The following is a 16,706-nucleotide window of genomic DNA, read 5'->3' on the forward strand; positions in this document are numbered from 1 at the left end:
AAGCAATCATATCCGGCCTGGAAAATCTGTTCTGTGGTCTTCTGAGTTTTTGCAGCCCAGATATGACAGCCGTAAAGGTGCAAATATAATTCATCAAACAATTCATCTAGGCTTTCATACCTGTGGCATGAGCTGAACTATTCATCTAAAGATATTCTAAAAGCTTCTGTATATTTGGATCACAGCCATTTCAAGATACCCCCTCTAAAAAGTGATAATATTTTTAACCAGGGAAGAATTTCTTTTCAGTGACCAAAGGGTGTCCTGTCTCCTACATTACAAAAAATTAGCCCTAGCATGAACAATAGGAAACAAAACAAGGCGTACCTTTAACAGTTTTTTTAAAAATCCCATACATTCATTTATTTCTTCCTGAATAGAGGTAATCTCAAATTAAGACCACAATTGAGCCCAAAATTTCTGTTGCTAAATGAGACAATTGTTAAGGGATTTTTTCCCCATTTTATGACCTTTTTTTGCCACATTTGTTAAGTGAATCACTGCAGTTGTTAAGTTAGTAACACATTTGCAAAGTGAATCTGGCTTCCCCATTGACTTCGCTTGTCAGGTCACAAAAGATGATCATGCTGCAGCTGTCATAAATACATGCCAGTTGCCAAACACCCAAATTTTGGCCATATAATCATGGGGATGCTGCAATGGCCATTAAATGTGGAAAACAGCCATAAGCAGTGGTGGGATTGAAATAATTTAACAACCGGTTAATCTTTGCCCTAATGACCAGCTGGGTAGGCGTGGCTCAGTGGTCACGTGACTGAGTGGGCGTGGCCAACTCAATGTCACTTATGTCGAAGGGCGCTTCGCCTTAGCTGTTACAATGTAATAAGGGTTAACCGGAGAGGCAGTTTCTGTAAACAGGGCAATAAAGATTAGGCTAGAAATAACACCAGAATGTTTCCGTCCTGCCTTCCTTACAGGATTAGCCCTGTAAAGTGGAAAAAAACCAAAATGAGATTTCTTCCAACAACTGGTTCTCCGAACTGCTTAGAAAGTTAACGACCGGTTCTCCCAAATAGGTGCGAACTGGCTGAATCCCACCACTGGTCATAAGTCACTTGTTTCACTGCTGTTGTAACTTTGAATGATCCCTAAATGAATGGTTGTAAGTCAAGGACTGTCTGTAAAGATTTGCTAATATGTCTTTTTAAAACCTAAAAAAACCCCAAAACCCTTTTATGCATTTAGCTAGCTTCTTTCCAAATCCTTTGTAATAAGGTTGGATCATGGTTTTTTTCTACCAAGGATTGTTTTTTTTCATCAGAGGCAATCTGGTATTTGTGTTTTTTTTTGTGTGTGTGTGTAGATTCTCAAATCATCCAGGTCATGGTTGTCCCAAAGGTGCTTTTTTTCAAGAGGCAACTGGATGGACTTTCTGGTTTTTCTTTGAAGATGTTTCACTTCTCATCCAAGAAGCAATCCGAGAAACATCCAGAGCTGAAGAAGCTTCTTGGATGAGAAGTGAAACGTCTTCAAAGAAAAACCAGAATGTCCACCAGTTGCCTCTTGAAAAAGGCACCTTTGAGTGTGTGTATGTGTGTGTGTGTGTATGCATCAGTGCGTGGTCTGTGAGCCTGAAGCAAAGGGGAGAAAAAAGTCAGAGCCAAACATAAGTAGGATACACTGGGGAATTCTGGGAGTTGAAGTCCACACATCTTCAACTCACTAAGGTTGAGGAACACTGGGTTAAACCAACATATTTTAAGGGGATTCGTCTTCCCTTCGGCCTTGGTTTGATCTCTTTTTCATTTGTGAGCTGCACAAATCACATACTCACCTGACATCCACACTCTGTCCGTGCCACATATTTTCCTATTCAATAAGGCCCACAGGCCATCCTAAATCTGGAGTTGCTTCTTTCTGCTTAATGGGCAACCAACCCATTCAGACACAGATGCGAGAAAGAAAGACTGAGGCAGACTCTTGGCAGGGATGCCGTTATCAGCTCTCTTCTCCTTGGCAGCGTTTGCATGTTGAACCATCTTATTGGGTATCCGTGTTTGCCAGAGTAACTGATACCCTCCCTATTACAACTACGCGCTCAATGTCCGAATATGAGACAGGAACACCGCCTGCCAGACTGCCTTAAGCTTCTAGGAAATGTTCCCCCTGCTAGACTCAAAGGTTACAGAGTGAGAACACTTTCTGGTGCTCCGTTACCACTTGTCCGACATTGCGAAACTGTTGTTTGCTTCGGCTGCTGCATTCTTGCCATAGATCACATAGATTTTCCTGCGCAAGGGATATCAGTGTCTAAGTAATGGGTTGGCAGGAAAGGATAAAGAGTTTCAGTTTCTATGCTCTGAACATAGAACAAGCTTCTGTGTTCAGAACAAGAAGCAATGGATGGAAAGTTTTGGTCACCCTGATGTAAAAAAAGAGGTTGAGACTCTAGAAAGAGTACAGAGAAGAGTGACAAAGAGGATTAGGGGACTGGAGGCTAAAACATATGAAGAACGGTTGCTGGAATTGAGTATGTCTAGTTTGATGAAAAGAAGGACTAGGGGAGACATGATAGCAGTGTTCCAGTATCTGAGGGGCTGCCACAAAAAAGAGGGAGTCAAGCTATTCTCCAAAGCACCTGAGGGTAGGACAAGAAGCAATGGGTGGAAACTAATCAAGGAGAGAAACAACATGGAATTAAGGAGAAATTTCCTGGCAGCTAGAGACAATTAATCAGTGGAACAACTCACCTCCAGAAGTTGTGGGTGCTTCATCACTGGAGGTTTTTAAAAGAGACTGGACAATTTGTCTGAAATGGTGTAGGGTTTCCTGCCTGAACAGGGGGTTGGACTAGAAGACCTCCAAGGTCCCTTCCAGTTCTGTTATTCTATGTTTGATACTCCTTTATGGAAAAGGGCAGATGTATTCTCCAGCCATGGAGAAGCTTTTTTTTTTTTTTTTTTTTAAATTTGATTTATATGCCGCCCTTCTCCGGAGACTCAGGGCGGCTTACAACGCGTTAAGCAATAGCCTTCATCCTTTTGTATATTTATACAAAGTCAGCTTATTGCCCCCACAAACTGGGTCCTCATTTCACCTACCTTAGAAAGGATGGAAGGCTGAGTCAACCTTGAGCCTTGGCGAGATTCGAACCCTGCAGTAATTGCAGGCAGCTGGTCTTAATAAGCTTAATAACAGGGTGCCTTAACCCCTGTACTACCAAGGCTCTTTCAAGCTTGACTTGATTATATGATGATTTACAATTCTCTGTTGCTGAAACATGAGGTTACTTCTGACCAGTGATGGGTTTCAAATTTTTTTACTACCGATTCTGTGGGTGTGGCTTGGTAGGTGTGGCATGGCTTGGTGGGCGTGGCTTGGTGGGCATGGCAGGGGAAGGATACTGTAAAATCTCCACTCCCACCCCACTTCAGGGGAAGATTACTGCAAAATCCCCATTTCCTCCCGATCAGCTGGGACTCGGGAGGCAGAGAATAGATGGGGGCAGGGCCAGTCAGAATTTTTACTACCGGTTCTCCGAACTACTCGAAATTTCTGCTACCGGTTCTCCAGAACTGGTCAGAACCTGCTGAAACCCACCTCTGCTTCTGACGTTGGGTCTGAAACATCAGGATCATGAGATTTTACAATTAAGGGATTGCTTTGGTCGATTTAAAGATTTTGAGCCTCTGGTTGGGGTCATCCAATGTATTAAATTCCATACAAACATGCAGTCCTAGGGCTTGGTAGCCCAGTTCACAACACATGCAAAAGCTAACAGCTGGGTGTCCTACAACACACTGAATTACAATCTACCCCTGACCCATTTTAGCCTAGTCTGGCCACACAATTACTCAAAATTGACTAGTGTTTTAAAGTATTCCTTCTCCAAATTTGCATTGCTTTTAACTAAAGGAGAAAAAAAAAAGTGAGGTAGCAGAGCACTCTCAATCCAGCTAGAGCGCATATGTACCAAAACACACAGCGTGAATATAATCTTAAAATAGACTTCTAATTTACTTGGGAGTAAAATCCCTCTAAATTCAAGGGGTGGTCTCCCCCGAAAAACCTATTTAGGATTGCAACCCGTATTGGGGGGGCAGGGGGGGAAACCCCCAACCTTAAAATGTGTTAAGATCTTGTCTTACATCACTTTCATTTCCCCCACCCCCCTCAGTCTAGTCAGTTTTTGTTAGTTATACTCTGTAAAAATGTTTTATCTCCTGCATGGATGAAAAAGGAAGGCCACCCACAGAAATTTATTGTGGTGCATGCACGCCCAACACACAGTGGCAGTGAAGGGCTCCGGCTCCCTTTTTGGTGCGGAAGGAATTCTTCAGAGGTCATGTCGCCGGGCAGAGTTTGTGTTTCATTAACCCTTTCAGGCTGCACAGTCCTTTCTTCCCGATGGCACAATCGCCGCTGCTCGCCGCTCTGTTCTTCAAATAAGCACAGCGTCCGTCTCCTTCCACTTCGAAGCTGCAAAGCAATAGAAAGTTGCTGGCATTTGTAATTTTCTGCAAAGGGTTTCCGTAAAGTTGCATTTCTTATCCAAAGTGCTTAAGACAGGCCCCGAGAAACACCAGGAGGAGAATGCATTAACAAGAGATGGTATTCTCAGAGTACAGGTAGCCCTCGACTTACGACCGTAACTGAACCCAACATTCCTGTTATTAAGCGAAACACTCGTTAAGTAAATTTGCCTCATTTTAGGACCCTTCTTGCCACCGTTGTTAAGCGAATCTGGTTTCCCCATTGATTTTGCTTGTCAGAAAGTCACAAAAAGTTTATCGTGTGATCCCAGGACACTGCAACCGTCATAAATATGAGTCAGTTGCCAAGCATCTGAATTTTGCTCATGTGACCATGGAGACGCTGCAATAGTTGTAATGGTGAAAAGCGGTCATAAGTCACTTTTTTATATTTTTTATTGAGTTATAAGATAGGTCACTGTTTTTCAGTGCCGTTGCAACTTTGAATGGTCACTGAATGAACCGATGTAAATCGAGGACCCCCTGTATAAAGTGATCTCAAAAAAAATTAAAGCAGCGCAGGATTTGTTTGCACAATACAGGTAGTCCTTGACTTATGACCGCACTTGGAGTGGAACTTCAGTCCCCAAGCGATGCGGGGATTAAATGAGTCATCACATCATTGCACCCAATTTTATGACCTGTTTTTGCTGTGGTTGTTAAACGAATCAATGCTCCACCTCCCTCCCTTGATTTTCCTTGTTGGTAGTCAGTTGGGAATGTCGCAAATGATGGTAGGAAGAACTTACAGGTTTTTGAATAGAGTCCCATCTGGCCATTTCCATCTGTCTTCAGAACTTCGGTGGAGGCCAATCCAGTGGTTAAAGGGCTCTCTGACAGTCACATCACTAATCTGTTTGTTTTTTAAGTTAAAAAGGAAAAGGGAAAAAAAAAACTATGGGTTTCAGAACATTTTGGAAATTGAGTTCTGCACTCTGCAGAAGGACATAAGTACCTCTTCATCATCACTCTTCATACATGTATGTGTGCATACACATAACAGAATAAAGTTGGACGGGACCTTATTGGTCATCTAGTCCAACCCCCCACCCAAGCAGGAGACCCTAAACCATTTCTGACAAATGGCAGTCCAGTCTCTTCTTGAAAGATTCCAGTGATGAAGCTCCGCAACTTCTGAAGGCAGCTTCTGTTCCATGGGTTGATTGTTCTCACTATCAGAAAGTTTCTCCTTATTTCTGGGTTGAATCTCTCCTTGATCAGTTTCCATCTATTGTTCCTTGTCTGGCCCTCAGGTGCTTTGGAAAATAGGTTGACTCCCTCCTCTCTGTGGCAGCCCCTCAAATATTGGAACACTGCTATAGCAATAGCAATAGCACTTAGACTGATATACCACTTCATAGTGCTTTTACAGCCCTCTCTAAGCAGTTTACAGAGTCAGCATATTGCCCCCTAACAATCTGGGTGCTCATTTTACCCACCTCGGAAGGATGGAAGGCTGAGTCAACCTTGAGCCTGGTAAGATTCCATCTGCCAAACTACTGGCAGCTGGTGATCTACAGAAGTAGCCTGCAGTACTGCACTCTAACCACTGCTTCTCCATGGCTATCATGTCCCCCCTGGTCCTTCTCTTCACTAGACTAGTCCCTGCAACCATTCATTGTATGTTTTAGCCTCCAGTCCTCTAATCATCTTTGTTGTTCTTCTCTGCACTTTTTCTAGAATCTCAACATATTTTTTATAGTGTGGTGACCAAAACTGGATGCAGTACTCTAGGTGTGGCCTTACTAAGAGTGGTATTTGTATCTCCCTTGATCTTGATTGTATCCCTCTGTTAATGGAATTTAGAATGGCATTAGCTTTTTTGGCTGCCGCTGCAAACTGTTGGGTCATATTTAACGGGTTGTCCACTAAGACTCCAAGATCCCTCTCCCAATTACTGCTATTAAGCCTGGTTTCTCCCAATCTATATGTGTACTTTTGGTTTTTCTTGTCTAAGTGTAAGATTTTACTTTTCTCTACATGAATTTCATTTTGTTAGTGCCCAGTGGTCAAGTCTGTCAAGATACATCTGGATCTTGAGCCTATCATCTAGGGCAGCGTTGTAAAATTCCCGGTCCGTGGGCAGGATATGTCCTGCGCTGGCCACGCCCACGCCCGGTTTAGCGAAGGGGGGAAAAGTCCCAATACATCACATGACACCACCGTGACAATGCGGGTTTGACACCCCTGATCTAGGGTGTTGGCTATCCCTGCCAACATGTTTTAGCACATGTTCACACTCTGCAGAAAATCCAGTATCTGGATTTGCTTGAATGACACAATCTGCTTCTGGGGTACAGAGAATAAAGCTACATCTCAACACTGGAAAGAGATTTAAATCCCTCACGCATCCTGGAGGTATAATGGCAGGTTCTTATTTCATAAAATAGTGAAAGAGTAGACATTAGGCAAGGCCTGCTTGAGCAGAACTGCAGATAACAATTTTGACAGATTCTTCTCTTACCAGTTTCTCTAGATCCCCAAAAACAGCCAAGGTGGCCCCAAGGGAGAGACAACGATTCTGACTAGCATTCCAGCTCTGTTGGGTTTCCAAAACATGGTAGCAGTTCCCTTGGGACATCTGCCAGCCCGTTGGGCAACAGGAAGTGGTGGCAGCAGCAGAAGGCAACTGAGGTTTAGCTTCTGTAAATACAAATTCACATGATTTAATAGATTATTACCCTCATTTTAGGAGTGAAATCCAGCAGGTTCTGACCGGTTCTGAAGAACCGGTAGTGGAAATTTTGAGTAGTTCGGAGAACCGGCAAATACCACCTCTGGCTGGCCCTAGAGTGGGGTGGGAATGGGGATTTTGCAATATCCTTCCCCCAGGAGTGGGGAGGGAATGGGGATTTTGCAGTATCCTTCCCCTGCCATGCCCACCAAGCCACACCACGCCCACCAAGCCACACCCACAGAACTGGTAGTAAAAAAGTTTGGATTTCACCACTGCCTCAGGAACAGAGATGGGGAACTACGGCCCCTTTATAACTTGTGGACTTCAACTCCCAGAATTCCTGAGCCAGCATGGAGCTCAACTCCCAGAATTCCTCAGCATGGCTGGCTCAGGAATTCTGGGAATTGAAGCCCACAAGACATAAAAGGGCCATAGTTCCCCACCCCTGATTTAGAAGAATGTTTCTCAATTTCACGAATTTCTAGGTGTATGAAATTCAGCTCCCAGAATTCCACATTCAACATGGCCACTGATGAGAATTCTGGGAGTTTGGTCCACATCTCAGTTTCCTAAGTCTTTAGCAAAGTTGCTAAATTTGGGAAACATTGCTTTAGAAACACAGGATATAAAAGAGACAGTAGAAAAAGCTTATGTTGTTTTGATGTTCTCCTTCACCTTTCCCCCTAGGATGTTGAGCTCAATTTTTTTCTGATTTGTTATCCTCCAGATATGCTGGATCATAATTCCTAAATCATGATTGGTGCTACATAGGCTGTTCCTGGGAATTACAAAAAGTCTAAATATCTGGAGAAAAATAATTCAATTGAAAAAAAGTGTGCGTTAATGGATTTTGATGTGGCCCTGATAACTATTAATATGCAACAGGATGGAAAGATGTCCTATCCTATGACATCATAGGATGCATTGTGATTGGTTGAAGAGATACACTCCATTTGCTGTCTCGACTGTCATTTAGCTTCTTTCCCCACCCACTTCGGACCGTTTCCACCAGTGAGCATTCCATCTAGTAATTATATCAAGCCTGTAGCAACTAGAAAGAGTTTGATACTTTAATTAGTAATTACATTTAAATGTATTCCATATTAATTTATGCTTTAACTGTGCATTAAAACACAGTAAAATTAAAACACAGTAAAATACATTTGGAATATGTATTTATTTAATCAAATGTTGAGGCTGTCTGACTTTTTGAATGACTCTAGGTGGCTTGTAAAGTTTTTTTTTTAAATTAAAACAAATAAAGACAATCCTTATAGACATAGTCAGAAAGGGGCAATTCTCAAAGCCCTGAAGTTTAAGAGCCACATTCATGTAGTCCTCAACTCACGACCACAATTGAGCCCCAAATTTCTGTTGCTAAGAGAGACAATTGAGTTTTGTTCCATTTTACGACCTTTCTTGCCACAGTTGTTTAGTGAATTACTGCCGTTGTTAAGTTAGTCACATGGTTGTTAAGTGAATCTGGCTTCCCCATTCACTTTGCTTGTCAGGTGGTCGCAAAAGGGGATCATGTGATCCTGGGACACTGCAACTGTCATAAATATGAGCCACTTGCCAAGCATCTGAATTTTGGTCATGTGACCATTGGGGATGCTGCAACGGTCATAAGTGTGAAAAATGATCATAAGTCACTTTTTCCAGTGCTGTTATGACTTTGAATGGTCACTAAACAAACTGTTGTACGTCAAAGACTGTAGGTATTTTCATTTCATTTTATTGCCTTACTTACTATTTCCTTAAACAAATTTTTGATAGTTTGCAAACAGAGAGACTACAAGTTTCCTTGCCTGGCCTTATCTGCATAGTGATAGTTCCATTGGTCATCATCAGGCTGACCTCCCATTACACTAAACCAAGTTTTTTTTTTTTAAACTACAGTTGGTTGAACAGACCTAACATAGGGTTTGATTTACGTTCGGCTGTAAACAAGGACAACCACCGAGCAATAAGAACGAAGAGGGACAAATAAACAGATTATTATCGTAGTTCATTGCACAGTCAGCCAAATGTTTAGACTGGATTCGGTGCCTATTGAATCCTTCCCAAGGACATGAGATAGGCAGTTGTGGTTTGAAGGCATTTGAAGATATTACAGATATTCTCACTGTTCCAAGTAAGGTAAAGGTAAAGGTTCCCCTCGCACATATGTGCTAGTCTTTCTTGACTCTAGGGGGCGGTGCTCATCTCCGTTTCAAAGCCGAAGAGCCACCGCTGTCCGAAGACATCTCCGTGGTCATGTGGTCAGTATGACTAAACACCAAAGGCGCACAGACAGGGCCGGATTTAGATGGAAAGAGGCCCTAGGCTATTCCACTTATGAGGCCCTTTCACCTATAGTGAAAGTGTAATTTTAATTTTGCTAATAATTTGAATGTAGGCCCCTCTTGATCTTGAGGCCCCTCTTAATCTTGAGGCCCTAGGCTGAAGCCTAGTTAGCCTATAGGAAAATCCGGCCCTGCGCACAGAACGCTGTTACCTTCCCACCAAAGATGGTCCCTATTTTTCTACTTGCATTTTTTACGTGCTTTCCAACTGCTAGGTTGGCAGAAGCTGGGACAAGTAACGGGAGCTCACCCTGTTACACAGCACTAGGGATTCGAACCACTGAACTGCCGACCTTTCCATTGACAAGCTCAGCACCTTAGCCACTGAGCCACCGCATCCCATTTCCAATTAAAGCTGTCTGCAATTGAGATTTTGTCAATAATGATAATATTCAAGTGGTGCTCCAGTTGTTTTGGGCTTCCTCCAATGGTGAAATCTAAAATTTGTTACTACCGGTTCTGTGGGCGTAGCTTGGGGGGGTAATGTGGGCATGGCCATTTAAAAAAAACTTTTAAAACCATTTTTTCTACAACCTCTTCGGCGAAGAGGTTGTAAAAAAATGCTTTCAAAAGGCTCTGACGATCCCAGCTGAATTGCCTGATCGGCAGAGACTCTTTTTCTTTTAAAAGCCTCTGCCGATCAGGCAACTCAGCTGAGATCATCAGAGGCTTTTTTTTTTAACTTTTAAAAGCATTTTTTCAGCCAAAGAGGTTGTAGAAAAAATGCTTTTAAAAATTAAAAAAAAGCCTCTGATGATCGCGCGGCTCAGCTGGGCATGGGGGGGCCCCAGGGATTTTTGCTACCGGTTCTCCGAACCACCCGCCTCCTTCGCTACCGGATCGGGCCATCCAGTCCAAATCGGGAGCATTTCACCCCGGTTTCCTTGCAATATTGGCACTGTATTTAGGGGAAAGTTTCTTTTGCCACATTATTGTTATTATTACAGAATTAGGGGAAAGTTTTTACAGGTAGTCCCCAACTTAGGACCACAATTGAACCCAAAATTTATGTTGTTAAGTAAAACATTTGTCAAATGAATTTTCCCCCCATGTTACAACGTTTCTTGTCACCATTGTTAAGTGAATCACTGCAGTTGATAAGTTAGTAACCCGGTTGTTAAGTGAATCTGGCTTCCCCATTGACTTTGCTTGTCAGAAGGTCCCAAAAGGGCATGACCTTGAGACTGTTCATAAGTATGAACCAGTTGCCAAGCGCCTGAATTTTGATTACATGGTCAAAATGGGGATGTTGCAAAGATTGTAACTGTGGAAACCGGTCGTGAGTCACTTTTTTCAGTGCCATTGCAGCTTTGGTCACTAAATGAACTGTTGTACGTCGAGGACTACCTGTATTTGAACACCAACATCTCAAAATCCTTCCCGCAAAAATGATGTCCTTACAGGAAAAACAGTAAACACTGTCATGAGCCAAAGACAAATAACTTCTTTTAGCAAAACAACCCCCAAATAAATTATTATCTCAAATTATGATCCTGGGAATCTAGGAATAATAATTAAAAACAGGTATTTGGGGCTTGATTTTGCAAAAATAAAATCAGTTGCTGCGAATTTTCATACCGGTAGCGTGATTATAAAGTGGATTTTAAGAACCTTCTCCTTAAAAGTGTAATTCTGGGCAGTTTTATTTTGAACAGACAGCATCTTAGCCTTCCCTTTCATGACCTTAGTTTGACACAGATGTCAGATAAGGAGGCAGGCCAGATAAACGGCTGCTGGAGCTGAGCAATCTGCCTGGACAGGAATCATTAAAGTCGCCTCACATTCTTTCCTTCCCAGTTACAAAAATATTTATTTCAACAAGGATTTGCTGCAAAAACAAGAAGGCCTTGTACCCTTAACTCTGATATCCTCTAAACTGTGTGCAGAGTTCAGGGATTCACTGTTACATAAGGGAAGTCACCTACTCCTAGAAGAACGAAATATTTTGAGAAATATTTAAAAAGGCAGACTATTATATTTCCCCCTAAAAGAGAAATGGAAATCTTAAGGGAGACAGAAACTCAGAACTTCAGCTCCCTGCCCCACTAGCAGATATTTGGTGCCCATCAGTGGTGAAATCTAAAATTTGTTACTGTGGGCGTGGCTTGGTGGGTGTGGGGGTAATGTGACTGGGTGGGTGTGGCCAATTTTTTTTTTTTTACTTTTAAAACCATTTTTTCTACAACCTTTTTGCTGAAGAGGTTGTAAAAAAAAAGGCTTTCAAAAGGCTCTGACGATCCCAGCTGAGTTGCCTGATCAGCAGAGGCTTTTTTTCTTTTAAAAGCCTCTGCCGATCAGGCAACTCAGCTAGGATCATCAGAGGCTTTTAAAAGCATTTTTTCTGAAGAGGTTGTAGAAAAAATGCTTTTAAAAATTAAAAAAAAAGCCTCTGATGATTGCACGGCTCAGCTGGGCATGGGGTGGGGGCAGGGATTTTTGCTACCGGTTCTCCGAACCGCCTGCCTCCATCGCTACCGGATCGGGTGATCCGGTCCGAACCGGGAGCATTTCACCCCTGGTGCCCATTAAGAAAGACTGGGCAAGCCTATCTACAAAACAAAAGACTTTCAGCTCCAGGATGATGGGATTATCCTTCAGGGAAAAGCCATTCAGCTGCAATACGAACAAGAAGTACAACAAGCCTCTTCATTGCATCAGCCCAAGTTTCAACCAAGCTTGACTCAGAAAACCTACAAGGTTAGCTATAACCCCCTACAGCAGCCAATAGCTTGCACAGGAACAGGAAGCTCAAGGGCAAGGCCCAAGAAAGGGTGTAAATCAGGGGTGAAATTCAGCTGGTTCCTATCAGATCGTGTGATATGGTAGGGCTGACTGCACGAAGCCCCGCCCACCCACGCGGACGTCATGACGTCCCTGTTTTGCAATGATTTTCAGCCTCTGCACATGCACAGAAGGCTTTGCACATGTGTGAATGACGTACGTGCGCACATTTGCAAACCAGTAGGGAAGGTAAGTGAATTTCACCCCTGGTATAAATAACTCTCACTCTCCATTCCATGTGGTCAGTTGCCCAGGACCTAAAACCTACATGGTTCTGCTTCACCATTAAACCCTCTTTCCAATCAGCCTCCATGTTTCCAGTGTCTTTTTCCCCGCTTGGAACTGAACTCAGATGGACATTTCTTCCAATATACAGTATTTCCCAAAATAAAAAGATTGCTTGGATTCTAACTATAGTCTTTTGGTCTTTCTGGGTGATATTTCCACCGAATGACAACGCAGGAAAAGCAAGGAACACTCCTCTGCTCTAAGCAACTGCCTGCTTGCATTATGAGGGATGTTCTCCAGCGTAAGAAAGAGAAACAAAGGAAGAATCAATATGTTCTGCCCCAGCTACGGACCCCAAAGAACGCAGCACACTCAAAGTCTGTACAAATCTTAGTTTACTAAATTAAATCAGTCTTTTTCAAACAAAGGCTGTTAATTAACTTTCTTAACAGCCTACAAGAATCCAAAGAATAAATAATCGTAATCTTACTATGGTTGGCAGAAAGCCCAGAAGCAATTTGCAGGAAGCTAATAAGAGAACTAAGATCCAGACGTGAAGGAGAGTGAACAAAGTTGTTCCCTGCAAATTGCCTCAGTCGTCGTCCTTCCTTAAATAAGCTAAGGGAGTGGCCAATTAGCCCCAAGCCTTACCCTCGAGGAGACCTCCTCCTGAGGAGCCACTCCTGCCTTTTGGCAGCTCTGTGCGCCTGTGCATTGAGAAGAGGCTCCTCCTCTTCTTCCTCTTCACTTATAGGAGCTTCTGGAGGTTCTGAAGGCCCTGGCTGAATCCCCGCCTCTGGCACCACATCTTCTCCAGCCTGCTCATTGTCTGACTCGAGTGCCAGCTGCACAGGCTGCTGACGCAGCACCACACCAGCCTCCTTGCTGTCGGAATCAGCTACTAGCTACACAGGCTGATGGGCCACAACACAACATAAATTAACCTCTCCAATGTGTACACTGCAAAGTAAACCACCATGCCTGTTATGTGGGAAGTTATTCTAAACATTTTGGGAAACAAAACTGTAATCAATGTATACATGGATAAGATACAGGTAGCCCTCGACGTAACAGAGACAAACATTTCTGTTGCTAAACGAGACAGTTAAACAAGATTTGCCCTGTTTTACAACCTTGCTTGCAAGAGTTTTTAAGTGAATCACTGCAGTTGTGACGTTACCGTAGTAACATTGATGGTGCATACAATATTACAGCTAATCCTCGATTTAGGACCACAACTGAACCCCAACATTTCGATTGTTAAACTAGACAGTTGTTGGGTGAGTTTTACCCCATTTTATGATCTTTCTTGCCACAGTTGTTAAGTGAGTCGCTGCAGTTGTTAAGTTAGTAATAATATTTGGTAAGTGAATCTGGCTTCCCCATTGACTTTGCTTGTCAGAAGGTTGCGAAAGGGGATTGCATAACCCCGAGATGCCGCAATCGTCATAAATGTGAGTCAATTGCCAAGTATTTGAATTTTGATCACAAAATGACCAGGGGGATCCTGCAATGGTCATAAGTGTGAAAAACGGTCATAAGCCACTCTTTCCAGAGTCCATAGGGTCTGAACTGAAGACATGGCTGCCTTGAACACTGGATCTTCTTCTCACACTGATCCTGGATCCTTTTGTTAAGGTGGAGGATTCAGGACTGGGATATTTTCTTTCAAAGGTCCTCGATTTACGATTGCTAAACAAATGGTTGTAAGTTGAGGACTACCTGTATTAAGTTATTCTAAAAAAGGATGAAACTTGGGTAGATCGATATGGAACACGAGGGTGTCACTCACTTGTAAAAACGAAGATGGTGGTTACCAACCCCGCAATCTGAATGATGAATAGTATGAGGATAATCCAGGTAATTGAGTTTTTGACCCTGGCGTTGGGCGGGTTGCCTACAAAGGAAAAGATCGTGTGTCATTCATTATAAGATCATCATTCATTATAATTTATTTTTATTGCATTTTTTAAAAGACCTTTCTTCCCAGAAAGGTTAAAAATGGTTTAGTGGATCCTGGACCAGGGGTGGGTTCTAAATTTTTTTACTACCGGTTCTGTGGGCATGGCTTATTTTGTGGGTGTGGCTTGGAGGTCACGTGACAATTATTTAGGATTTAGCAGAGGTACTGGTCTACCAGGCTTTTAACTGCTTGCAGAGCTGTACCGGTCTACTCATTTGTTTTTGGAGGCACTGGTCTACTTATTTATTTTTGCAGGCACCGGTCTACTCATCTGTTTTTGGAGGCACTGGTCTACCACCACACTGCCTTTTAACACTGATCAGCTGTAGGGCAGCCCTTTGAAGCCCCATGGCAAGAGTTTAAACAGCTTTTTTCCTTCTAGCAGATCAGCTGGGACTCAGGAGGCAGCAATAGATTAGGGGTGGGGCCAAATAAAAAGTAAGAATAACGCAGAGGGGGGCGGGGGGCGGGGGGGCAGAACCGGTTCGGTGACGTCATATTGTCACTGCTACCGGCTCGGCGGAACCGAGCGGAACCGGGAGGAACCCACCACTGTCCTGGACTATCTTGGCAACTGATAACACCCGGTTTCCCGATAACCCCCTCAAAGCACCCATTATTGCAATTAAACATAAGTGTGATCAGAAAGGCTGCCTTTCTTCCTCCCTTTCTCTCCACTGTATTTAACATCCTATAATATGAATTTTAAATGGGTGTATGTGTCTTTTTAAACTGAGGGCCAATTTTATATATTTGATTTTAATTGGTTTTAAATTTTATAAATCTATGTGTTTTTAATATGGCTGTACACTGCCCTGAGTCCTTCAGGAGAAAGGCGGTATAGAAATTTAATAAACTTTCAAACTTTCAAAACTATCCTGTTGAATAAACAGTTCTTAGCAGCTCAGACATTTGCGTTCTGCTTGATTAATCCAACCTGAGTTGGTTTAATCAATACGTTCTTCAAGATGAGCTTTGGAATTGTATCTCTGCTAATTATTTCAGTAGGTTGTCCTGGAGATCCAAACCACAAACTATAACTTCAAAGAGGCAGATAAGTAAACAGAAGCTTCTGAATCACTGGGGAGCTTGCTCTGCTCCAGATGTGGCTAAAGCAAGTCTCTCAGCGTGTCTCATCATGGCCTGGCTATCTGTGGCTGCCCAGAGATAATGGTGAGCATCATCTGGAAGGCAAACTGGAACCTGCTGTAAAAGGTGCCCCAGTCACCTCAGCAGGGGTGAAATCCTCTGAAGTCTGCTACCGGTTCTGTGAGTCTGCTACCGAGTGTGTTCTTCGGCTCACACAGCGCTAAAAAAGGAACATTTTGAAGCCTTCCGAGTCTGCAAAGATAAGTAGAACAGCGAGGGGGGGGGAAATCCACTGTGCCACATGATTTATATTAGCTAGAAAGCAGGAAATCCGATGATTCTAGCTAATATAAATCACGCGTCACAACTGATTGTCACCCAGCTGATCATCGGAAATACCGGTTTGCCCAAACCGGTAGCATCTTTTACTACAGGTTCGCCCGAACCGGTCTGAACTGGGAGCATATCACCCCTGCACCTCAGTGATGTGACATGCCCTGTCATCATCGTCATCATCATCATCATCATCTTTTAACAGCCACACAATCTCTTGAAGGTTGGAGTCTGGGCAACTGAATGGAATTGAGTGTTTACTGGCCAGATGCCCTTCCTGTCACCAATGTGGAGCTTTGTTCAGCAGATATATTCCCACTGTGCCCAGAGAAAGAGAAATATCTGCCTCTACCTAGGATCGAACCCACAGCCTCCTGTTTGTGAGGCGAGAGCTCCACCTCTAGGCCACCGCACCATTCGATGTAACACACCCTGTGCTCATAAAATATTATGTGTCTATGGAGATTTTCAACCATCCAAGTCATGGTTGCCCCAAAGGTGATTTTGCTAAAAGGCAAGTGGACTTTCTTGTTTTTTTTTGGTTTGAAAACATTTCACTTCCCATCCAAGAAGCCTCTTCAGTTCTAATGGGAAATGGAAAGATTTATATTCTTTGCAGTCATCTGGTTGTTAGCTCTCTGAGAGTCATTGAGGCCACTTAGGGGTTTATCTGTATCCACAAAGTCACCTGAATCAGAATGTGTATAAATGGGGCCACACAAACAAAGGAAGCCTCATCCATGGGATGCAGGCAGCACATGAAATCACACTCCCTCTGTCCACAGAACCGGTCCCTG

The 16,706-nt window shown here is 43.1% G+C and overlaps 1 protein-coding gene across 2 annotated transcripts in view; it reads right to left on the reverse strand.

The window, feature by feature from the left end:
• Positions 1-3,654: 3,654 nt before the first annotated feature.
• LOC117668031 (C-type lectin domain family 2 member D-like) overlaps positions 3,655-16,706 on the reverse strand; it is a 29,797-nt gene continuing 16,745 nt past the window's right edge. For both annotated transcript variants that reach the window (XM_087888112.1, XM_060690929.2), the window contains exons 6-9: positions 14,317-14,421; positions 6,958-7,136; positions 5,243-5,346; positions 3,655-4,440 (exon numbers count right to left, since the gene is read on the reverse strand). In XM_087888112.1, coding sequence (XP_087744238.1) covers positions 4,305-4,440; positions 5,243-5,346; positions 6,958-7,136; positions 14,317-14,421 — 524 coding nt within the window. In that variant the 3' untranslated portion in view covers positions 3,655-4,304. The remainder of the gene's footprint in view (positions 4,441-5,242; positions 5,347-6,957; positions 7,137-14,316; positions 14,422-16,706) is intronic.

This window comes from Pantherophis guttatus, chromosome 2 (genome assembly GCF_059756535.1).
Source record: "Pantherophis guttatus breed Tessera chromosome 2, ASM5975653v1, whole genome shotgun sequence".
Classification (NCBI taxonomy): Eukaryota; Metazoa; Chordata; class Lepidosauria; order Squamata; family Colubridae; genus Pantherophis; species Pantherophis guttatus.